This window comes from Cervus canadensis, chromosome 16 (assembly GCF_019320065.1).
Source record: "Cervus canadensis isolate Bull #8, Minnesota chromosome 16, ASM1932006v1, whole genome shotgun sequence".
NCBI classification, from domain to species: Eukaryota; Metazoa; Chordata; class Mammalia; order Artiodactyla; family Cervidae; genus Cervus; species Cervus canadensis.
In genome coordinates this window covers 63,620,591-63,645,251 of record NC_057401.1, presented here as the reverse complement: position 1 = coordinate 63,645,251, position 24,661 = coordinate 63,620,591, and the positions used below count along the sequence as shown (strand labels likewise).

The following is a 24,661-nucleotide window of genomic DNA, read 5'->3' as shown; positions in this document are numbered from 1 at the left end:
ACATCCACCCGTGCTGGGAGCTATAGCTAGACACACCTACATCTTTCTTCCATTTCTTCATTTTCCATAAAGTCTGTTGGTGATGACGGTGGTTTTTGTTTGTCTCCATTTCACTGAGCAAACTGCAGTCTGGTTATATGAGCCTGGGTGCAGAACCTGCTCTGCAGAGATTTAGCCTTCTCTTCAGGATTAGGCATCCAGGTGAATATTAGCTTTAGAAACTCAATAGAGTCTTGTAATTGTTTCATATATTTGCTTTTGGGGGTCAGCTTCAGTGAGTAATTCTCTTTGGGAGACACACAGTGAACATGGATTCAAACTCCCCCAATATTATGCTTTTCTTTCCAAAAACACAAGTCGGAGAGGTGTCCCCGCCTGTTTTTGTGAGCATCTTTCCAGGATATTAAAGCAGACTGTACAGTAAATATGTCTAACTTCCATCTCATATATTTTAATGCAAGCCAGGGTGTTTTTTAAAAATATCTGTTTCAAGTTAAAGCAAGTGATCAGATACTATGTTTAACAGTTGATAAATTAAAATCAGTTCTTATTGAAATCTCTATGATTAATACTTCATGTACGTAAAACTACTTAACAATATCATGAGCTAAAGAGAGAAGCACATGACACATACAACATATAGTAGAATATTTTTACATTTTTAGAACGTGAAGTGAAAGTGAAATTGTTAGTCGTTCAGTCGTGTCCGACTCTGCGACCCATGGACTGTAGCCCAACAGGCTGCTCTGTCTGTGGAATTCTGCAGGCAAGAATACTGGAGTGGGTTGCCATTTCCTTCTCCAGGGGATCTTCCCAACCCAGGTATCCAACCCCGGTCTCCTGCATTGCAGGCTGATTCTTTACCATCTCAGCCCCCAGGAAGCTGTGAAGTTGAATGAATTTGAAACATTTTGTGATGACATCAACTGTTGATTGAAATTCAGTCAAATTTGGCTGAAAGCTGGCATCAGCCTTTCAGGACAGAATAGTACTTGGTGTCCTCTTCATGCCGGTCTCAGAATCTGTGTCTGCATTTCAGATCTTAGGTGAGCCTAAAACAGGCCTAACACTTAACATTAATGGATCATCTTGTAGCCAAACCTATTTTTAGTTGTTCTGCTGATAACATGTCTGTTGGTACAACATGATTGGATCTGACAAAGTACAAGGCCAATTGAATTGTCCTCCAAAACCAATTGTCCCTGAAATATGTCCTGTGGATACAGTTGTGTGTATTTTTCCATTAATTTTGAAGGATATTTTCCTATTATCTTAATTGCACCATAAATTAAGACACTTGCTGATTGAGTAGAAAACTCTCAGCAATAGAGAAAAGCATAAGAATCAAACCTGGTTATTAGAGTTTTTAAAAGATAAGTATTAGGGCACACCTGTGTCTGACAGGGGCTTCCCACGTGGTGTTAGTGGTAAAGAACCCACCTGCCAATGCAGGAGACTTAAGAGACGTTGGTTTGACCCCTGGGTTGGAAAGATCCCCTGCAGAAGAAAACGGCAAACTGCTCCAGTATTCTCACCTGGGAAATCCTTGGACAGAGGAGCCTGGCGTGCTGCAGTCCGTGGGGTCACACAGAGTCAGACACGACTGAGGTGACTTAGCACGCATGGCACGGTGTCTGAGAGGGTATCATCTTTATTATCAGCAGGCTCAACCAGCAAGTTATGAAGATAATGCTTTCGGTGCTGTATACGAAGTTCTGTTGACAATCTATAATAAATTCCTAAATGCCTGATGAGCATGGTGATTAAGTAAAGGTTTGCCATAATTTGTCATTTCTAAGTCCATAATTTTGATCTAATCATGAGATCAGAAAGGCAATGACTCCATTTCAATACCCTCCTCTCCTCTAAATGAATTCCCCAGAAATGAAGAAATAAGAAATTAAGAATTGATTATCACATTTCATGGTCACCATAGTAACAGGAATGTCTAAAGCTGATTCAGGACACTAACCCTATAGTTTCAGTTTTCACAAATGAAAAACATTTTTAAAGTCCTTACTAAAAGCACATAATTTATGCCAAAGTCATACTCGAGTATATAAGTAAAATCAAAGAATTTTGTTGTCTTCTACACAAACAAACATGATATTAATGCTATACCTCTATATTCTGAGTCACATTTCATGTTTTTAATATTTTTCTCCCACTGTTTTTCTCCAAATTCATATAGCTTTTATTATGGTATAATGATTGTTCTATTTTATTATTATTGCTAAGAATCTCTGTCTAATTTTTTCTTTCTATTTTATTTTTTTATCTTTCATGTTTTTACAGTAGGTCCTTCTTGGCCATCTATTTAAAATACAGTCAGTCCCAAACACCCAATCAATCCCTCCCCTTACCCTTCCCTTCCGGTGACCATAAGTTCATTCTCTAAGTCTGTGAGTCTGTTTCTGTTCTGTAAATAAGTTCATCTCCCACTGTTTCTGAAGGTTATTAAGAATATACAAATAAAGTACTGTCTATGGCTTTAAAGTGTATTGCAAATTTTTGCTGTCCATTTTTGATGGTATCAATATTATATACCTATCGAAAAGTTGTGTGTGTGTTAGTTGTTCATTCGTGTCCAACTCTTTGCGACCCCATGGACTGTAACCCACCAGGCTCCTCTGTCCATGGGTTTTCCCAGGAAAGAACACTGGAGTGGGTTGCCATTTCTTACTCCAGGAGATCTTCCCAACCCAGGAATCGAACCCGGGTTTCCTACATTACAGGCAGATTCTCTACCATCTGAGCCATCAGGGAAGCCTCGCTATGTACCTAAGTGCTATATAACTCAGGATGCTTATGTGTGGAATCACACTGGCTATTTCCTGTCACTTAGAACTCATGTGGGCTCCAGTGATTCAGACAGTAAAGAGTCCACTTGCCAATGCAGGAGACTTGAGTTTGACCCCTGGGCTGGGAAGATCCCCTCAAGAAGGAAATGGCAACCCACTCCAGTATTCTTGCCTGGAATGTCCCAAGGACAGAGGTGCCTGGTGGGCTACAGCCCATGGGGTCGCAAAGAGTCAGACATGACTGAACGACTAAATGATAGAACTCACGCACCAGGTTCCACCCCGTGGTGTAGATCATTAGGGTGCTCTTGGGGCCTTGTTCCTTCTATAAGAGCACAGTGTTATCCACACAAAATCAAGTCTCTCTGGAATAAATACTGAGCAGGCAAGACGCAGAGGAGTAGCTTATGGATGTTTAGGCTTTTCTTCTCTCCTGCTTTTTTATCAACTTTCTATTTTACATTGGAGCATAGTTTTGGGGATTCCCTGGTGGCTCAGTAGATAAAAAATTCCAACTGCAATGGACCGCCTGCAATGCAGGGGACTCGGATTCAATCCCTGGGTCCAGACGATCCTCTCGAGAAGTATATGGCAACCCATTCCAGTATTCTTATTTGGGAAATCCCTTGGACAGAGGAGCTTGGTGGGTGATAGGTAGTTCATGGGGGTCACAAAGAGTCAGACACAACTGAGCAACCAAACCACCACCACCACAGTCGATTTACAATATTGTATTAGTTTCAGACATACAGCAGAGTGATTCAGTGAAACATGTGTCTCTTTCTTTTTCACATTCTTCCCCCGTTTAGGTTGTTAGGTAATGTTGAGCAGAGTTTGCTGTGCTGTCCAGTAAGCTGAGCCCTTTCTTCTTTCCTGATGTTTCTAGAACCAAACTTCGTGTCCTCTTACGACATCGGAAATTTCACCTACTTCTTCTTCCGAGAAAATGCCGTGGAGCACGACTGTGGGAAGACCGTGTTCTCCCGAGCTGCCCGGGTGTGTAAGAACGACATCGGGGGCCGCTTCCTGCTGGAGGACACGTGGACCACGTTCATGAAGGCCCGCCTCAATTGCTCCCGCCCAGGCGAGGTCCCTTTCTACTACCACGAGCTCCAGGGCACCTTCTTCCTGCCCGAGCTGGACCTGATCTACGGCATCTTCACCACCAACGTGTACGTAACTGCAAATCATTCTTGCCTTGCTCTTCTGCTCCTGGTGAATGACTCTACTGTTCTCTGCCCTTTGAGCTTTACAAGTTGCTTTAACAGAAATGTTTCTTCTTTTGCTGGGCTAACAGCCAAAAAAAAAAAAAAATGTGAGTGTGAATTCAGTGCTACCAAAAGGGATGTGATTTCTGAGACGGGTGTTAGGAAAATAAAGCTACTCAGAAAGTTTTGATCTATCCTTCTGTTATGGTAGTCTCAAATTATTCTCTGTACATTTTTCCTTCTGATTTACTAGTGTGTTCTGGGCATGGGCCCGTTCTGAAATGCTAGAACATATTAGATGTCTTTTTTTTTTTTTAATTTATTTTTAACTGGTGGTTGATTGCTTTACATTGTAGTGTTGCTGTCTGTTGGTCAACAACCTGCATCAGCCAGAGTTATATATGTATCCCCTCTCTCCCCATCTTACCCCTCTAGGTCTCTTTCTTTTACCCCATACATAAGTCATGCATCTTTGCATAATGAAACCAGTGTTGTCTGGAGAGCCTGATCTTTGCGATAACATAACTTTTAACTCAGATGTACATGTAGGAAGAGCACATAAGTAGGCTTACCCTATTATATTCGATGACTAACTTAGACATTTCTAAAGGAATGATTCTACTTTTAAAGTATTTTTACAAAAAAAAAAAAAAATACAGTGTTTCATTTCTTGCGGGAGATACTCTTCCTCCGGAACTGACACTATTTGGACTAAGTATAGGATGTACAGTTTCCTGACTCGCATTCTGTCTGGTGGAGTGTGCCAGGACTCCGCACTTAGTTCCCTTCCTTAGCTGACGTGCTCAGACTCCATGCGATGGCACCCACCACCAGGAGTCACAGACTCCAGCTCTACTTTCTTCCGCCTTCGCAGTGGGCATGATGGTTCTGCAGGGTGATTTCTGCTTTGCAGCACCTTTGAAATCTCTCATCTGGTGACCTAATGGTTTGGACAAAAGCCAGATATCTGTGTCCAGGGTAAAGGATCTGAGTCAGGATGAGTTGAAGTGCCAATCATGGAGGTGTGATGGCCAAGCGTCCAGGTCTGTCCTGGATCACAGCTTTTAGCACCAAGGCCTGCTCTGTGCTGGGAAGCCTCTTGGTCTTGGGGAAGCCAGGACAGTTGGTCACTCTACCATGTCTCCTCGGCTTCCTGAGTCTTGCCAACTTCTGTTTTCATCCCCTCTGCATCCAAATGGTGCATGCTCAGTCACTCAGTTGTGTCCGACTTTTTGTGACCCCTTGGACTGTAGCCAAGAATGCAGGCTCCTCTATCCCTGGGATTTTCCAGGCAAGAATACTGGAGTGACTTGCCCCTTCTTCCTCCAGGGGGTTTTCCTGACCCAGGGATCGAACCCATGTCTCCTGTGTTCCTGCATTGGCAGCGGGATTCTTTATCACTGAACCACTTGGGAAGGCTGTCCACAAATTGCATTTCTGAAGAATCACTTCATCTGCATCTTACTTCCTTGTTACGCTTCCCTCCCATTTTTCCTACTGCTGAGCTTAAGTGTTAACATTTGCTTTCTAACAAGTTTCTTCCGTGAGGAGTCTTCTTTCTGATGCAAAGTTAGAAAAACAAGACTAAAATGGATGACTCCCTACTCACCCCCACCCCACCAGGACCATCTTTGTTATAAATCTGGTTTTCAAACCCAGAGGTTATTTTCTCTCCTTGATAAGTTTCTTTGGGGGGGAAAAAAATCAATGTATAGCTTCTGAAGTTGATTTGCTTTCTAAAACCTTATTTAAGAAATAGTGTAAGCTGCACAAGATGAATGTTCACTGGCTCTGTTGACATCAATTTTACACACAATGGGAGCTTGGCTTACTGAGCTGTTCGTTGCCCTGGCTGCGGGCAAACGCAAACAATTTAAAAAGTTGAGGAAGTTCTGTGCCTGGGCCATTCCAGGAGGGTGAGTGGTCTATTTAGATACCTGCAAAGGTAAGTTTCAGGCTATCCAGAATATTTGCTTAGTGCTGAAGATGCTCATCGTGTTGGAAATCACCTGATACAGAGAACACGTACTAACAGAAAGAATCACTAGTCCTTCCATGTCTCTCTCCAGCGCTTATTCTCAGTAGGTCTTGGGAACTGCTTTCTGATCTATCCATTGCAAATCCCGGCATATGTCTCACCTCTGCTCCCTCTCCTGTCTCAACCTTGCTCTTACTCTCTCAGGAAATGACGTGCATTCTTGGCAAGACTTGCTCGAAATTGAAAGAAAATGACAGTTTGAGGTACCAGTTGTGTCTTGTCTCTGAACTGATGGCTAAAACTGCCCTAGCTGAGCTTTCCAGTGCTTAGGCTCATAGGTTTGGTTGGTCTCCAGCACAGGGGACTAGGGATAAAGTTCAGTGTTCCAGCTCATTCTGTCCCTAGTTGTTCAGCTGCTAAGTCATGTCCGACTCTCTGTGACCCCATAGACTGCAACACACCAGGCTTCCCTGTCCTTCACCATCTCCCGGAGTTTGCTCAAACTCATGTCCATTGAGTTGGTGACGTCATCCAACCATCTCATCCTCTGTGGCCCCCTTCTCACTCTGCCCTTACTCTTTCCCAGCATCAGGGTCTTTTTTAAAAAGGCGACTCTTCGTATCAGGTGGCCAAAGTATTGGAGCTTCAGCTTCAGCACCAGTCCTTCCAATGAATATTCAGGGTTGATTTCCTATAAGATGGACTGGTTGGATCTCCTTGCTGTCCAAGAAGCTCTCAAGAGTCTTCTCCAGCTAGAGCTCAGTGGTATTTTTTCTCAACCCTGGGGCATGGATGGGACTGCAGGAAATAGTACATTCCTGCAACAGAGTCTCTGAAGGATTTCCCTGTTTTTTCTTTTTTTTGTTTTTTTCTTCTCCTGGAATCTAAAAATGCTGGCTTTCAGATAATACAGTTGTGGGAGTAGGGAAGGGTTAAAGTTTTTAGTTTTCTTCCTTTGTTAAGAGGCAAGGAGCTAAGAGAAACTTCTCTACTTTTCTACCAGTGGCTTCCAGCAGATTCTAAGTTCCCATATTGTTGGGCTCACCTAGCGGGAGGGAGGGGCTACCTCCACTTTTACATGCCTAGACTCTGAATAGGGAAAGAAAGAAAATAGAACATTAGATAAAGCAGTGTTATCTCCATGATAGAGGCCAGCTTGCAACACGTGGTTGAAGGTCTGTTAGCCAAATGGATTTATCACCACAGACCCCAGCTTTCAGCAGACTTGTCCGCAAGGTCATGGTAGACCAGACCTGTGCTGACCACCACTACTTGCAGGGACCAACAGGAGAAGGTGAATGTGCAATTCTGGCGGGCAGACCCATCCCAGGAAGATTGGGTGAAGAGCTGCTAGGGGGTGGTCACTCATGTCCTTCCTCCTCACCCGTCTCAGTTTGTAGGAAGTTAAAGGGTAGAGGAAAGGCAGGAAAGTGTGTATGTGTGTGTGTGTGTTGTGTGCACAGAACACATAACCTGTACCAATGGGGCTTTGCTCTCCAGGAGGTGGGAAGACGTGTCTACCAACACGTGTCAGGGATACTCAGAATGACAGCCCCTGGGGCATCCAGGTTGACATCAGAGATCCCACCCAGTGCCCTTCAGAGTGAGTGAGCGCAGTGAACTGAGAGATGGATGCAGGCAGGTGGAGGATAAGTGTCTTCCCTTCCTGTGAAAGAGCCATAGCAACGGGGTCAAAGGCAGGAACCCCAAGGCCCCCTGCAAAGCAGGTATAAATCCTGCTTTCTTTCCCCTCAGCCTGTGACGTGGACTCAGGAACCTCCCTGCACCTTTGTCCATGCATCTGTGAAGTCAGGCTGGTCTCAGGAGCTAGAGGTTCCCTGTGCTCAACAAGAAGGTCCCTGTCAGCCACTTAGCAGAGGGCTCGGAGAGGTGAGCCTCTCGCTGTCACTGTGCCAGGCCCGAGGTGTGGTCACCTGGTCCCCGGATGGCGTCCCTCCTGGGGGTCTGGCCAGCCGTCCTCATCCTAACAGACTTGTCTTCTGGTTCTTGCTGAAGTCTAGTCAGGCGTCCAAAGGCTAATTCTACCTTTAGACATTTCTGGCTTATCTTCTTGTTTTCCGAGGGTAATGCACAAAGAGTAAAATTAGCAATGAGTTCACATTTATATCATTTTATCCGCCAGCAGCAGTGGTGAGTCTTCCCGCCAGACTCTCTTCTCTGGGGCTTCCAGAGGGAACAGGCATACCTGCTCTCAAGGCTCTGACCTTCCACAGGGTGTCTTTTGTTATTGTCCACACAGAGCTGTCACCAAGAATTCAAACTTTCCATTTTGGTGCCAACCCACCTTGGGGTTCAGTCCAACTCCCCCATTTAGTGGCTGGGTGACTTGGGGCAGGTGTCTCGACCTCCCTTGGTCAGTGAATGTCCCCTCCCTTAATAGATGAATTGGAGTTTGTAAATATTTACCACTTATTTGTGTTTTTCAGATGAACCAAGGATAAGGTAGACATTCACATTTTAGAGTTTCTTGTTTTTTCTTTGCCTCAGAAAATACAATTGATAAGTAGACATACTATTGGCTAATAGCATAAACATGAAATTTTAAAACCATAGCTGAACTCACAATGAAGATTTACTTAACCAAAAAAAAATATTGCAGTTTCCACTTAGTAAAAGGGCCCTGGACTCTGAGAGCATCGCATTGACAGCCTTCGGTCCTGCAAAGGTTGAATTCTGAATTAAGGCTTCAAGAGGTCCTATGTCAGTGCTCTGTCAAATATTTGTCTTTGACCCTTTGAATTTAAAATACTTTTCACATATGCATGTACATATATATGAAGGATCTTGAAAGGCACTTGTTGCAAAATGCTTTCAGTTGCTTATTTTTTAAAGATAACAAATACTCACAACTATTTGGGGCTTTTATAGACAGAAGCAGCGGCAGCTTGCCCCACTGCCAGCTAAAGTGCCCAGATTAGAGTGTGGGAGAGAGCCTTGCCAGGCTGATGGGTGGCCCATGCCCTAGAGGAGGAACTCTGTTTCCTCCACGAATTTTAAAGGCATAACATACAGCTCTTCCCTTCAAAAGCTTCTATCACTCCCGCCCCAGCTGGGTGAATCCATCCTGTCAGCGGGATTACAAGCATCATAACTGCTAAATACTGTTGTTTCTAGACTGAAATGTTGGAGGAACAAAAACCCCAGAGGAACACCATTCACTGCTTCAGCTTCATCCGTGGGGTGTTTATTCCTGCTGATCTTGAGTGTTCCCCTCAAAGACGCTTCCTGGGCACCCAGAATCTGTCATGGGGAGCAGAGGTCGCCTCGAGGGTGCTCTCTGACCTGCCTTTTCCTTTTTCTTCCTCACCTCCACAGGAACAGCATCGCTGCCTCGGCTGTGTGCGTCTTCAACCTCAGCGCCATCTCCCAGGCCTTTAATGGGCCCTTCAAGTACCAGGAGAACTCTCGGTCCGCCTGGCTGCCATATCCCAACCCCAACCCCAACTTCCAGGTAATTCCAGGGACAAAGGGCCTCTCCTTAGGTCATTCCCCACACCCCGCCCCAGATAACAGGCAGAAACCTTGTGCAGACAGACAGGCTGGGACCACTGAAACCCTGGAACTCACCCAGTGCAGCTGTGAGCTCCCCACCCCCAGCCCCTTGCAGACAGTCCCTCACTCAGCTTGTCTCATGTAAATAGACCACCGCCTTTTGTGTACTGAGGCGCCTGGCCTTCAAAGGGTCTTTTGTCAGCTGGGATGCCTGAGCTTGGACTGCAAAAGGCCAGCACAATGCAGCAGGTTGGGAATCCAGCTTCAATTAGTACTAATGATGGTGGGCTCTGTGTCCCCAAGGAGCTCTGACTCCTAATGAACGACGCTGTAATGAATGTGGTCCAGGACACAGAGCAGTGGGGATGCACAAACAGAATTGAGCTCTAATTGGGTACGCTGTGAGATTTCCTGTTGGGGTGATGGGGCAGCTGTGGAGAAAACAGGAGCAGATGGAGGCCATTCGTGTATAAGGCACCAAATGCCCTGTGTTCAAGCCGTCAGGGGCTCTGACATCGTCTGCTCTCACCTGCCCATGTTCAGAGGGAGCTGAAACCAAAAGAGACGAAGCCCTCTACTGTTTGGTCAGTCAGCAGGTATATTACTCAGCTCCAGCCACTGTAACAAAATACCTCAGACTGGAAATTTCTTTTCTCAGAATTCTGGAGGCTAGAAGTCTGTGATCAAGGTTCTGGCCAATTCAGTTTCTGGAGAGTGCTCCCTTCCCAGTTTGTAGATAGCCAGCTCCCTCACTGTGTCCTCATGTGGCATTCCCTAGGTGAGCATGAAATGACACTAATCCTATGAGATCAGGGCCCCACCCTTATTTAACCTCATTTAACCTCATTTAACCTCAGTCACTTCCTTAGAGGCTCCAGCTCCTAATACAGTCACTTTGAGGGGTAGGATTTCAACATATGAATTTTAGGGGAAATGGCAACCCACTCTAGTATTCATGCCTGGAAAATTCCATGGATGGAGAAGCCTGGTGGGCTACAGTCCATGGGGTCGCAAAGAGTTGGACACAACTGAGCGACTTCACTTTCACTTTTCTGACATTCATGCATACCAGCAGACTTCCCTGGAGCGCCTTTCTTCTGAGAAGAACTGTCCTAGGATCTTCACCATCATCATTGTGGGTGTAATTTTTAGAAATGCTAAGTTCCAAACACTGGGCTCAATGCTTCTATGTGTCTTGCCACCTTCTGGCACCTGTGGTATGGTTGGTAACAGCTCCCACTGACAGAGAAGGGTGTTGAGCCTCAGAGCATGTCATCAGGACGAGGATACGGGCTCCTTAGTGGCTGAGCTGGGCTCCCAGGCCCAGTCCTCACATGCAGAGCTTCAACCTCTTCCAAGCAGAGGAACTTTAGTTTTCATAACCAGTCAGTGTTAGACTCGAGTCATGTATTCAGGCCTCCAAATTCTGGTTGGCTTGTCAACCCAACACATAAAACCTCTAGCTTTTGAGAAAACTAGGAATATGGAAAAGTTCAATTATTTTACATTTTACTTGCACTTTGACAGGAATCATTCAATTCTAATTGTTTTGAAATCTTTTTATAAAGATCATGACGCTGAGAATAGAAATGGGCTTACATGTCCACTTTACCATTCACTGCTTTACTTGGGAAAATGATTTAGCATCCCATAACAAGGGGGACTATTTAAGGATTATTTGTTTGTAGCTACTTTGTCATATTTTCTCATCTCAGCAGCTCTGTAAAGTGGGTGTCATAAGCCCTACTTGTAAGTCAGGAAACTGAGTGATCAAGTTTATAGTTATTATTCAAGTCTCCCTACTAAGAAAGTTCAGTACTAGACAAAGAAATCCAGGCAAGCAAACAGTTTAGTGGGAACCAGACATGAAGTCGTCACTTTTCCTGATGACATATGTGGTTCACGTAATTAGTAACTGAACACGGACTCTCTGTGCCCCATTGTTGAGTCTCTGCATTTAAATCCCACCCATATCCCTGGATCCTGGGGTGATGTAGCTGTTTAAGAAGGCCCTCTGGAAAACCAGGAAGGTGAAATATATCATTTCCTTTCAGAAAGTCCATTGTAAAACCCTGAAGTTTAAAAAAAGATGATCAAAGAAGCTCACAGTATTTTAGGGTTCTTTTAATGTAGTTGATGTTTCAATTGCAAACGTCTTCACAGTGAACAGTGACTTAGTAAACTCTGTGATGCCTTACCACCTCTGGGCAGTGGATAACTTTTAGCCCCTCTGTCTGAATGCATTTGTAGCACAGAGCAAAGCCCCTCATTTCCTGAGGCCACAGGCATCTGGTTTTATAATGCCAGTGTCCCGCTGAAGGGCTTACTCACGTTTATGAGATGGGAGTCGGGCCATGCGGTGTAATGAATGAAGCCTGCAGAATGTGGCGTGCATTTCAGGCAGGGAGCCTGCTCCAGTGAGCTTGTCTTCTTTGGGTAGTACTTAAGATTTGCGTGGAACTAAAGTTTAGATTATGGTGATTCTTTGTGTAAGTCCTGATATTCATGAGTAATAAATATTTTCTTTTGGTTTACCATGTTTGGTAACCATGCTAACTTAAGGCAACCTGACTGACTTTTATGGAACCACACACACTGGCGTGGGGGGTGGGATATGTTGTGAATTAAGGGTCCATCTGCTGTGTATAAAGGGCCTTATGTTTGCAAAAACCAATACTTAGATGTAGTTAGATTTTTTTAAATTATTGTTTGCCTACTGAGATTTGGAATTTTATGCAGTGCTTATGTACTAGAAGGCTTCCTTGATAGCTCAGACGGTAAAGAATCCACCTGCATTGCAGGAGACTGGGGTTTGATCCCTGGGTTGGGAAGATCCCCCGGAGAAGGGCATGGCAACCCACTCCAGTATTATTGTCTGGAGAACCCCATGGACAGAGAAGCCAGACCGGCTGCAGTCCTTGGGGTCGCAGTCTCAGACACGACTGAGCAACTAAGCACATATGTACTAGAAATAGCTAATTAATTAGAAGATCAGATACATGGCTCAGATTCAGGAGGAAGAATGCGTTAGGATGAACACTGAGTAATTTTGCAAGATTCGATACAAAATTCTCTATTGAAAATAATAACAAAATATAATACTATTAATTTTTATCAGTTGCAATTTAGAAACCATCGCAGGTCATGCTGTGAAAGTCGTCCCTGTTAGAGCTGGAGTCCCCAAAGCCGTCTGGACTCTGGGCCTCACTAAGAAAGGCTTCAGTCAATTACAGAAAACATTATCCGGACTCAGTGGTACAGCTGCACTGGGACAGACTCTAGAAATTTCTGTGCAGTTTTGATTCCCAGCAATCAAATTGGTGGAGCTGAAATGGAAGACAGACCCTCAAAAGTGGTCCAGCAGATGAGCAGGCCATTGCTGGAGGACCAGATGATGGGACCTGGCCAAATCATCAGCATCCTTCAGTACACCATAGGCATCTGCAGCGAAAGAGGAGGAAGGGTACCATCGACGTCAAGCACTCTCCGCATGAGCCTCAGTGATCATGGATGTACCCACCAAGGGCTGGCAGGCTAGGGCGAGGATGGATCTGTCATCCTTGGAGAAAATAAACAAGAATGCAAATATTATTGTTATAAGAATTAGTAGAAGTATTGATCTATTAGTCTCAGAGGTGTTAGCAAGACAATGATTATGGATTGTAAGTCACAAGAGGACGATGGCTGTGTTTTTACTATTTTTAATGTTTTCCTCTTGCTCAGAGTCCCTGGGGTGTCATGCCAACACTGCGGGAGCCCCATGTGTAAGGCATGGTGAGAGAATTTGCAGCCCGTTAGAGAGCTAGGTGGATTACTTATGATCCAATAAATATATGGTATAAATTTAAATACCATTCAAAATATTTGAAAAAGGATCCTCGGGTGAGATATTCATTATAAGTTGGCTAAAAAACCAAGACACTGTATAGTTTCAACCTGTTCTTAGCTAATGATACTGTTGATCTATTCCAACCTATGCCTTCCCCCCCCCACACACACCACAAATCAGCTGTTTTTCCTCCAACACCAAGCCAGATGTCTAACAATTCCACTCAATTCTGACACTGTTTACCCAGAGATAGCATCAGATCTCATGGTTGATAGACCCAGTCCTACAAGGCTCTCCCCTTGACCCTCATTTCCAATGCCAGTCTCCAGTCCAAGTTGCTACCTATGCTTCCGACCTGTGGGCTATACATGGACCCCCTCCTTAGGTTTGTCAATCAGCTAGAGAGGCTCACAGAATGCAAACATTTTACTTATGACGTCGTTGTAGTTCAGTCGTTAAGTCGTGTCCAACTCTTTGTGACTCCATGGACTACAGCACACCAGGCTCACCTGTCCTTCTCCATCTCCTGGAGTTTGCTCAAATTCATGTCCATTGAGTCAGGGATGCCATCCAGCCATTTCACCCTCTGCCGCCCCCTTCTTCTACCTTCAATCTTTCGCAGCATCAGGGTCTTTTCCAATGAGTCGGCTCTTCCCATCAGGTAGCCAAAACATTGGAGCTTCAGTATCAGTCCTTCCAATGAATATTCAGGGTTGATTTCCTTTAGGATTGACTGGTTTGATCTCTTTGCAGTCCAAGGGACTCTCAAGAGTCTTCTTCAACACCACAGTTTGAAAGCATCAATTCTTCGGTGCTTAGCCTTCTTTGTGGTCCAACTCTCACATCTATACATGACGACTGGAAAAACCATAGCTTTGACCATATGGACTTTTATCAGCAAGTGATAGCTCTACTTGTTAATATACTGTCTAGATTTGTCATAGCTTTCCCTCCAAGAAGCAGGCATCTTTTGATTTCACGGCTTTTGATTTCAGCCAATCACTGTCTGCAGTGATCTGGGAGTCCAAGAAAGCAAGCTTTGCTGTAAACGACGTGGCTCAGGGGGAGTCAGACGGAGGAGGTACACAGGGAGAGCAGGGGGAGGTTTGGCTGAAGAGCATATGGGGCTCCTTCTGCATTGAGCACGCTCCCTGAACCTCCATGTGGTCACCAGCCCAGAAGGGCTGAACGCTCCATCCTTTGGAGCCTTATGGACGTCTTTCACTTAAGCAGGTTGATTAAATCATTTGGCCATCGGTAATGCATTCAACCTCCAGCACCTTTCTCCTTCCTGGAGGTCAGGGCAGTGGGACCAAAAGTTCTGACCCTCTGACCACAGGGATGGCAACTCTGGCAATCAGCATTCCCGCCCTTCAGTGAGGTCCAGAGGTCACCTCCGTAACTTAACAAAAGACGCCTTTATTGCTCTCTTCACTTAGGAAGTGTCAGGGGTTTTAGGAGCTCTGTGACAGAACAGGAATGAAAACTAACTGTATATTTCTTATTACAAATCGCAGTATCACAGTGACAATTCAGGTTGCAGCCTAGGATTAGGTTAGCAGTCATGAAAAAGACAGGTGGCAGTTGGGGGTTCTGCTCTGCAGCCCCAGCAATGCCCCCTCCCCAAGTCTTGGAGTCTCCCAGGTCCCCAGACACCTCAAGAGCAGCCAGAGGTCCTCAGTTTTGCATTATGTCTCCCAGGTTTTATGATGCCAATTTTAAAAACACTGTGCAGAGAAAACAAAACCTGGATGGAAAACTCCATCCCCCAAGCAGACTGCTCCATGCCTCCTGTGACTTAAGAATTGCTGCTGATTTCAGGAAGAGAAAACAGCCAGACGTGGCCACTCTCAGAACTAGAACTCGCCCGGACAGACTTCAGACCGTTTTGTGACACTGTTGTTAGCGGGTGGTGTCTCTGCCCTCCACGTGTCATTGTTAAATACGGTAATTATATAAAATCCCCTGGCACTGCCCCCCTGCCCCAGTACCACTGCTGTGTGTTTGCTCATTGATTCCTTCCTTCCTGCACTTATTCGTTCCTTCCCTCTGGCCCCTGCAGCTCAATGGACCATAGAATTGCTGCCCTGCTACTAGGCAGACCCACGGACCATTTATACCATTGTTTGAATGGCTTCTCCATGCCAGGCACATGGCCTGGCTCCTTGGCGTTTACAAGGGCTTTCAATTAATTTACAAATGCTGTCCACTGATGGTCTCAGTTGGCCTCAGAGCAGTCCTCTGAAGGGAGCAGAGGAAGTGTTTTTCTAGCCACTTTATAGATGGAGACAAAGACTGACAGGCAGGGCCTCACCTGAGACCACATCGCTCCTGGGTCACAGAGCTGACCCTTCACCTTCACCCAACCCTTCCACCACCTGGTACCTGGGGCACCCCTGCAAGATGTAGCATTTAAACTAAGCTTTGGACCAGTCTTGGCATCCATTTTGCCCCAATATTCTTTAAATATACCATCAGCCTATCCTTTGGGGGCATGTAGGCTATTTTATCAAGCGCTACAAAAATATCCTCTATTTTTCACAAGCCATTTCCATCGTCTACTCTTGCACCTCTAACCTATTATAAAACCACGTTATTAGAAACGACATGTTATAAAGGTCGTTTTTCAGATGGAATGGACAGGGAAATTCATTTCCATCAACCCTACCTCTATGAAGTTCTGCCAGGGATCAGCCTTTATTGGTACTAGGATTTAAAGTTTATGAAAGAAATGAGAAATCGTGGTGATAATTTTCTGATTCTGTGCGCTGCCCCGGGAAAGCATGGCTTGCTTTCCTGCCCCTCTTTTAACCTTGTCCCTGCCCAAAACCATCCTCCACGATGCCTGCCAGCCTTTGCACAGCGCAGCTCTGAATTTAATTCTCAGCAGTTTCCAGGCTTGGTTTTTTGTTGTTGTTTTTTTGCCTCGCTTTAGTCCCAGATTCCTCTGCCCCGCTTTAGTCCCAGATTCCTCTGCCTGGGATTTCTACCTGAAAAGTCCACTTCTTTCCTTCCTATTTCCTTCTGGTTTCTTCCTTTTCTCTCTCTTCATCTCCTTCCTCTCTCACTTCCTTTATTTCCTTATGTCCCCTGTTCTTGAAAATTCTTCATTATCAGGACAGAAGAAAGTTTCCTCTGCCATTCTAGCTTCTTCTGACCAGTCTAAGAATTAAATTAGCATGAGACATGTTAACAGGAGAAAATCCAGCACAAGTTTAATATCACATACTCATGAGAGGGACCCAGGAAAACTGAGTAACTCCCCCTAATGGCAGAAACCCTCACCTTAAATATCGTCTTCAACTAAAGATAAAAGAGCATGTTGCTGGTAGTGGTTTGAGACTTCAAAGGGGAGGAAGGCAACTGACCTGCAGATGGAAAAGCAAATGTTTGGTAAACAAGAGTTTGCTGGGCCTGCAGAGACTGTTGGACACAGAGTGGGCTCTGGTCTCTGGTCTGCTGAGTTTTCCCCACTACAGTCTGCCCTTATTCTTTGCAGGTATCTCTGGAGATAGCTCTATTCCAGTTGTAAGCGTTTAGGGGAAGGTCAAAGTTTCTTGAGTCTTTTGGGCCTTCATTGTTTTCCACTCCAGAAATCATTCACATGCCAGAGAGACATTTTGGGGCAGCAAGTTTTGCTCCCCAGCACCGTGTTTTTTATTAGATGCTTGACTCTAAATAGAGTTTTGTTTCTTTTGGCTTGGGTTAGACAATAAGGGCATGATAATAAAGTGAACATAGTGTTTCGTTCGTGGAATTCTCCAGGCAGGAATACTGGAGTGGGTAGCCATTCCCGCCTCCAGGGGATCTTCCTGACCCAGGGATTGAACCTACGTCTTCCACATTGCAGGCGGATTCTTTACCATCTGAGCCACCAGGGAAGCCCAGATAATAAGGGCATGAATATAAGGCTAACATAGCATTTTGTAGCTTATGTGAAAGACAGCAGAACAGTATTGCATAGTTTTCAGATTAAAATGACCTAAATCTAACTCTGTAGAATCCATGTCTTGCTTACAGACCTGCCATCCCAAAGAAAGCTAGTAAATCTGTGTGATGCATTTGATGGCTGCATTTTCCACCTGGGAATCTGATGTGTCTAGCAGATTGAACAGTGTGCATTTAGCCAGACAAATCCCTAGGGGACTCTAGAGGTGATGAGGAGATTTTATGCATATGCCATTCAAATTAGCAATGACTCCTACTTCATTTTTTTTAAACTCCTGATTGTTGATTTATTCCTTTATTTTATACTGGAGCATAGTTGATTTACAGTGTTGTGATAGTTTCGGTTATACAGCAAAGTGATTCAGCTATACAACGCAATGCAATGTGTGTGCATGCTCAGTCATAGCCAACTCTGTGACCCCGTGGGGCTCCTCTGTCCGTGGGATTTCCCAGGCCACAATACTGGAATGGGCTGCCATTTCTGTCTGTAGGGGATCTTCCTGACCCAGGGATCGAACCCGAGGCAGAACCACTGAGATACCAGGGAAGCCTGCTCAGTTATTCTTACACATATATCTATTCTTTTTCAAATTCTTCTCCCATTTAGGTTGTTAGGTAATACTGGGCAGATTTCCCTCTGCTCTACAGTCCTTGTTGGGTATCCATTCTAAGTATAGCAGGGTATACATGTTGATTCCAGACTCCCAAGCTATCCCCCCCTCACCGTTCCTCTGGTAACCACAGTTACCCCCTGGTTACCGTAAGTTCCTTCTCTAAGTCTGTGGGTCTGTTTCTGCTTTGTCGATGTCACTTCATTTTGTTCTGATCGTTCATTTAGGATGTGAGTTGAGAAGACTCCCCAGATATGATGAGCTCAGATCTAAGCTGGGAGAGACACCAAGAATGAGGGCTGTGGTGGACTGGAGAAGGGGGCACATTGGCACCAGCAGGTGTTCAGATTGCCAGTCGCCCTCCAGCCTGGCTGGGTGTGCAGGTGGCCGGGTCTGCTCACAGCCTCTCTCCCCCTGCAGTGCGGCACCGTGGACCAGGGCCTGTACGTGAACCTCACGGAGAGGAACCTGCAGGACGCGCAGAAGTTCATCCTGATGCATGAGGTGGTACAGCCGGTGAGCCCCGTGCCCGCCTTCATGGAGGACAACAGCCGCTTCTCCCACGTGGCCGTGGACGTGGTGCAGGCCCGGGACGCCCTCGTCCACATCATCTACCTGGCCACAGGTGGGAGCCCGCCCTCCTCTGGGGAGTGTTCTACCGGTTTCGGATTTCCTGTGCCACCTCGGTGCCCCGCTTTGGGCCTGTCTTCTTTCCTCCAAGCATCAAACCCAGGAGTGCTTTCTTATCTTCATCACCCTTGCTGAAGTAATTTAATCATCTGTTTTCACTCTATTCGTTATAACTTTTGTTGGAAAAGCAATGCCTAATTTCTTTTTTTTTTTTTTAATTTTATTGAAGTATAGCATCCATTTTAGCTGTATAGCAAAGTGATTCACTTATGCGCACATCTATGTATTATTCTTTTTCGTATTCTTTCCCATTATGATTTATGACAGGATATTGAATGTAGCTCCTGGTGCTCTACAGTAGGACCTTGTTTATCCATCCTGTTTATACTAGTTTGCATCTGTTAATCCCAAACTCCTAGTCCTTCCTTCCCCCATTCTCCTTGTAACTATGTCTGTTTTCTATGTGAGTCCGTTTCTGTTTTGTAAATTCTGTTCCATTTAATTTGTATCGTGTTTGAGACTCCACCTAACTGTCTGTCTGTGTCTATGTTAGTTGCTCAGTTGTGTCCAACTCTTTGTAACCCCATGGGCTGTAACTCATCAGGCTCCTCTGTCCAAGGGATTCTCCAGCCAAGAATACTGGAGTGGGTTGCCATTTCCTTCTTCCGGGGATTTTCATGACCCAGGGATCAAACCCCAGTTGCCTGCACTGCAGGCATATTCTTTAACATCTGTGCTATAAGGGAAGATCTGTAAGTGACATCACATGGTATTTGTCTTTCTCTGTATGACCTACTTCATTTAGTATGATAATCTCTAGGTCCATCCTGGTTCGGGGTTCTGATTCTGATCATAATAGATGACAAGCCATTCAGCAAATATGTCCTACAGAGACTCACTTTTCTTTTCTACGGACCTGATTTTTTTTTTGCTTTTGATATAATCTACTGCTTATTGATAAATTCATTCATAGTATAGCAAGATGTTACTAATGCCAATCACAGGATGGGCTCTGGGAGAAGATGCCATACTTAGAACTCTTCTGTACTTTCCATGACACACTAATCAGGTGGTTTGTTAAACTCAAGGGGAAGTGGCATTTGCAGTGGATGAAGGCCCCTTCCAGCAGGGAAGTGACCATGAATCCCCAGGGTCCCAAAAAGAGCCCTGCTCCTGACCTAACGCAGGAACTCAGGGCAGATATGCGGAGTTCTCCTACCATATGGATACATAGATAGTATTTAAGTTTGTTTAGACTAGCTGGGTGATTCTAACTTTAGGGCCTCTTAAGTTATAAATTTCATGTCTCAACCAAGTTCTGAGTCTTTTCATTTATCTCGTCTAGCACTGCTGAATACATTTTGAAGGTGATATCTTTTTTTGCAGGTTTTAATTCAGAATACAATTTAGCTTTAAAAGGATGTCATTTGAAATGATCTAGCAGATAGCTTTCTTCATTTTCAAGGCATTGAAATGTACAAATGGAATATTAGAAAGAATATCCAAAAATGCCAGTTTGTTTTAACTAAACCTGCTGAGAGTTGAACCATTCCCAACAAGTAGGGATGTCAAAGATTGCAGAATTGGACTTTTAAAATTCAGAAGGCTGATGTTTATTTATAGCTTGGATAGGCTTCCCAGGTGGCACTAGTGGTAAAGAACTCGCCTGCCAATGCAGACAAATAAGAAATGCAAGGTTTGATCCCTGGGTTGGGAAGATCCCCTAGAGAAGGGCATGGCAACCCACTCCAGTATTCTTGCCTGGAGAATCCCACGGATAGAGGACAGAGGCTACAGTCCATGGAGTCCCCAAGAGTCGGACATGACTGAGCGACTAAGCATAGCACAGCTGATACAGCATTGGTGTAATTACCATTCACAGCCAGTGAGTGTGAGGCTGGACTACTTCCTAACTCGCTAGCAGGGTCAGTTTGGTATCTTGGGTTTAGGAATCAGATTTGGTAATAATTTTGCTTCTTTTACCTGGGGTTTACTTGAAGAAGCACAAATTGGAGAAAGTCTGCCCGTGGTCATTTGAAAGCTGGTTACTTTTATTTCTCAGTACTATCTAAAAATCAAAGTGAAATAGACCTCTGTTCACTGTGCAGCTCATGGTGCTTCATGAAGCTCGAATGGCATTGTCCCTGCTGGCCAGCACTGTGCTGAGACTAACAGCCTTTCCCGGACACCTTCTGGGGCTGAATCTTTGCTACTCCCATCTCTGTCTTGTCCAAAATCCAGCCAGGCTGGGGCACATCCTCTGGCTCATGACTGTGTGGATATTTGGCAGGCTAGTCCTCTGCAGGTCTTCTCATAACAGGAGGCAACATGGCCATGGTAACTCCTTTAGAATATTTAAGAGTGGTGTTTTATGAATGACTTGAGTCTTACATCCAAACAGCTGCTGAGTTCCCCTCTCCAAGGACAGAATGAGCATCGTGTTGACCATCCATGGATTCCGAGCATCTTGATTTGGGGAACCCCGTCTTTTTGGGCCTATGTTCTCCCTCTGTGACATGCCTTTGCCAGCTCTGTATATTTTCCTGCCCCTCATGTGAGGCTATTTCTCTTGCTCTTAGCTATGGTTGTTCTCATTCTAGGTTCCAACCCTGGAAATACCATTCAATTTCAGAGCTTCTTCTGTCCTCTCTAGGGTGAAATGTATTACTTTCTCTCACTTGGCCTCAATTCCAATGTCTACAGATTTGCTCCTCCCACATGCGGTCACTCTTGCTCAAATGTGTTTGTGCTTAGGTGCTCAGTCGTGTCTGACTCTTTGTGACCCCATGGACTGTAGCCTACTAGGCTCCTCTGTAGCCCACCAGGCTCCTCTATACATGGGACTTTCCAGGCAAGAATACTGGAGTGGGTTGCCATTTCCTCCTCCAGGGGAATCTTCCTGACTCAGGAATCGAACTTCGGTCTCCTGCATTAGCAGGCTCATTTACCACTGAGCCACCTGGGAAGCCCCTTGTTCAGGTACCCATTCTGTAATGTTGAGCCCTCTGCCACCTCTGCTAACCATTTTTTTTATTTTTTCCATGACTGTTTATTCCCTTAATTCAAGCCCATCTTATTTATGGGGTGCTGTTTTAGAATACTGTTTGTTCAGTGAGGGCGTGGATAAGACTTACCTGGAGGACAGGTGAAATGCAGGTTCCTGAGCCCAACCACATGAGATCTTGATTCAGTACAGAGATGGGGGTGTTTTTACTAGGTTCCCAGGTCAACCCAATGCCGGGCATTTCTGGTCCATATTTAAGAAGTGCCCTTCTAGAGGAAATAGTGATGATTACTGACTTAGACTCACTTCTCTGTAATGAATGTACCTTGCTTATCTCTGTGCTTGGGCTCTGATATCATTGCGATTGATTTCTAATTGTTCATGACGCAGATACAAAATCTGTTACTTGATGTGAACATTACAGACATGTTCACAGTTCGTCTCACTTGCTGGTATTATTTGCTAATCAGGGGAGCTACCAGGGCTTACCTTATAGCTCAGTTGGTAAAGAATCTGCCTGCAATGCAGGAGACCCCAGTTTGTTTCCTGGATCAGGAAGATCTGCTGGAGAAGGGATAGGCTACCCACTCCAGTATTCTTGGGCTTCCCTTGTGGCTCAGCTGGTAAAGAATCTGCCTACAATGCAGGAGACCTAGGTTCGATCCTGGGTTGGGAAGATCCCCTGGAGAAGGGAAAGGCTGCCCATTCCAGTATTCTGGCCTGGAGAATTCCATAGACTGTATAGTCCATGGGGACACGACTGAGCGATTTTCACTTTTGGCAAAACAGATGTGACTTGACTTGAAAGAAGATGTTTTAAGATGAAGCAAGCTAATACAGAATGATTAAAATATACCAGCCCAAAAAATAGTCAGAAATCATATTGATAGGACTTGGTGGTCTGGGCTGGACAGGCAAAGATAGAGGAATGATTTCCCTGAAATAAAGGAAGAATAGAGTCTGTACATTTCAAATCACACCATTCTTGAGCAATACTAACTCAGAATAAATGAACACTGAATGTAGTCAGGTTAAGATTTTAAATTACAATAATAAAGAAATATTCAGGTGCTCAGGAGAAAAAGAATATCTACAAGTGGAAAAATAAAGGTGGTTCTAGAGTGCTCTCTGGCTGCATAAATCTGTGAAATGTAGTCTGAAATATTCTGAGAAAAAGAAAATATGAATCAAGAGTATTATATTCAACCAGAAATGAAGAAAACAGGCAGACATTCCTCAAAATGAAAATCTCAGGCAATAGAATAAACACCAGGACTGTCTTCTACAAGCACAAAACAAGACCAATTACTGGCTAGATTCAGCCAAACAAATGATGGAGAAGTTTTGAAAGGAAAAATAAAACAAAATAATGGAGCACTTAAGACCAGATTGCAAGTAAAGCTATATATGTAAAAATTGGAAGAAAGTTGAATGTGACTCAAGAGTTTTCATTCTAGGCTAATTTTTCCTTCAAAGATAAAGGTACATGGAAAATTTAGGAATATAGTATCTATGGTTTCTTACTTTTGAAACAGAAAAACGTGTTTTGTAGTCCAAGAAGAAAATTAGAATAGAAATGTCAGGAAAGAAGTCATAGAAAAAGGATGGTTGGTGAACTAAGGATGCATTTTCATTGCGGATGAAAGAAAAATTAAGGTGTCCTATAGAACATGTTGTTGTGACGAGTCAAGAACCGAGGAGCATACACTCGCCTGACATCTATGGTGCCGTGACTTGGATTTAACCTGGCTAAAACAACCTCTGCGTGGAAGAGGCCAAGCGCAGCAGGAGCCCAACTCAGCGAAGCTCCCGCGGTAGAAGCAGAGCAGAGAAAACCCAGCGCAGGGGAAGGCCCGTCATGCTGGAAACCGGGGCAGCAGAAAACGAGCTCAGCAGAAAGCCCACGCGGCTCAGCCTCAGATTCCAGAAGACCTCCGGTTACGGTAGGAGGTCCTCACGCCTATGGCTGGAGGGACATGCCTAACAAAATCTTAACTCCTTTACAATCTCTCGTTTCTTGTTTCCTTGAACCCCCCGCGAACAGGCGGGCAGCAGTGGGCGCAATTGAGGGACTCTGGAGAGGCTACTCTTCAGTATGTCCCCAAGGCGCTATCTGCTGGGCCCCAGTAGCGGTTACCCAAGCCGGTGGGGGTACTTCTGTCCTTACTGTTCTTTGTGCCAAGGATCAGGCCAATGAAATCTGTGAGCATCGGTCAGATATTTAGCAAATTTTCCGGCAGGCTATGAAGGGGATTCCTTGGCACGTTTTTCCCACTGCTCTTTCCTCCTGTCCTTCAGCTCTATCCCAGGACTCCATCCCAGCCAAAAAGTAAGAGGTGGCTTTGTTAGGATCCAGAGAGAAGCCATGCTTCAGGGTGTGGGCTGTTGCCGAGGGCAAGGGCTCAGGTCATGGAATGTGGTCTGGATAGGTTTTGCGAGTAAATTCAGATGCTAATGAGTGGGAGGATCATCCCAGCCATTGGGGAACCACCCACTCCTCCCTCTTTTGACAGTGCCTAGGGCTTCCCTGGTGGTTCAGAGGGTAAAGCGTCTGCCTGCAATGCTGGAGACCTGGGTTTGATTCCTGGGTTGGGAAGATCCCCTGGAGAAGGAAATGGCAACCCACTCCAGTATTCTTGCCTGGAGAACCCCATGGACAGAGGAGCCGGGTGGACTACAGTCCATGGGGTAGCAAAGAGTTGGACACGACTGATTTCACTTTCACTTTCACTTTATAGAACCTGAGGGCTCCTGGTGACTCAGTGGTAAAGAGTCCAAATTCAGCCAATGCAGGAGATGCAAGTTCAGTCCCTGGGTCAGGCAGATCCTCTGGAGAAGGAAATAGGAACTCAGTCCAGTACTGTTGCCTGGGAAACCCCATGGACAGAGGAGCCTGGTGGGCCACAGTCCATGGGGTCACAGAGTCAGACACCATTTAACAACTAAACAACAATAGAACATGAAGGGCTCTGAGCGTTGATGGAACACCCTATGTACAGAAAACATAGAGAAGGTCCGTAAGGGTCCATCACTGCAGATGGTGACTGCAGCCATGAAATTAAAAGACGCTTGCTCCTTGGAAGAAAAGCTATGACCAACCTAGACAGTATATTAAAAAGTAGAGACATTACTTTGCCCA

General features: G+C 45.0%; 1 protein-coding gene across 1 annotated transcript in view; it reads left to right on the top strand.

The window, feature by feature from the left end:
* SEMA5A (semaphorin 5A) overlaps nt 1-24,661 on the top strand; it is a 565,061-nt gene that overhangs the window by 391,592 nt on the left and 148,808 nt on the right. The window contains exons 9-11 of the mRNA XM_043489083.1: nt 3,688-3,973; nt 9,324-9,459; nt 18,309-18,513. Of these exons, the coding sequence (XP_043345018.1) occupies nt 3,688-3,973; nt 9,324-9,459; nt 18,309-18,513 (627 nt within the window). The remainder of the gene's footprint in view (nt 1-3,687; nt 3,974-9,323; nt 9,460-18,308; nt 18,514-24,661) is intronic.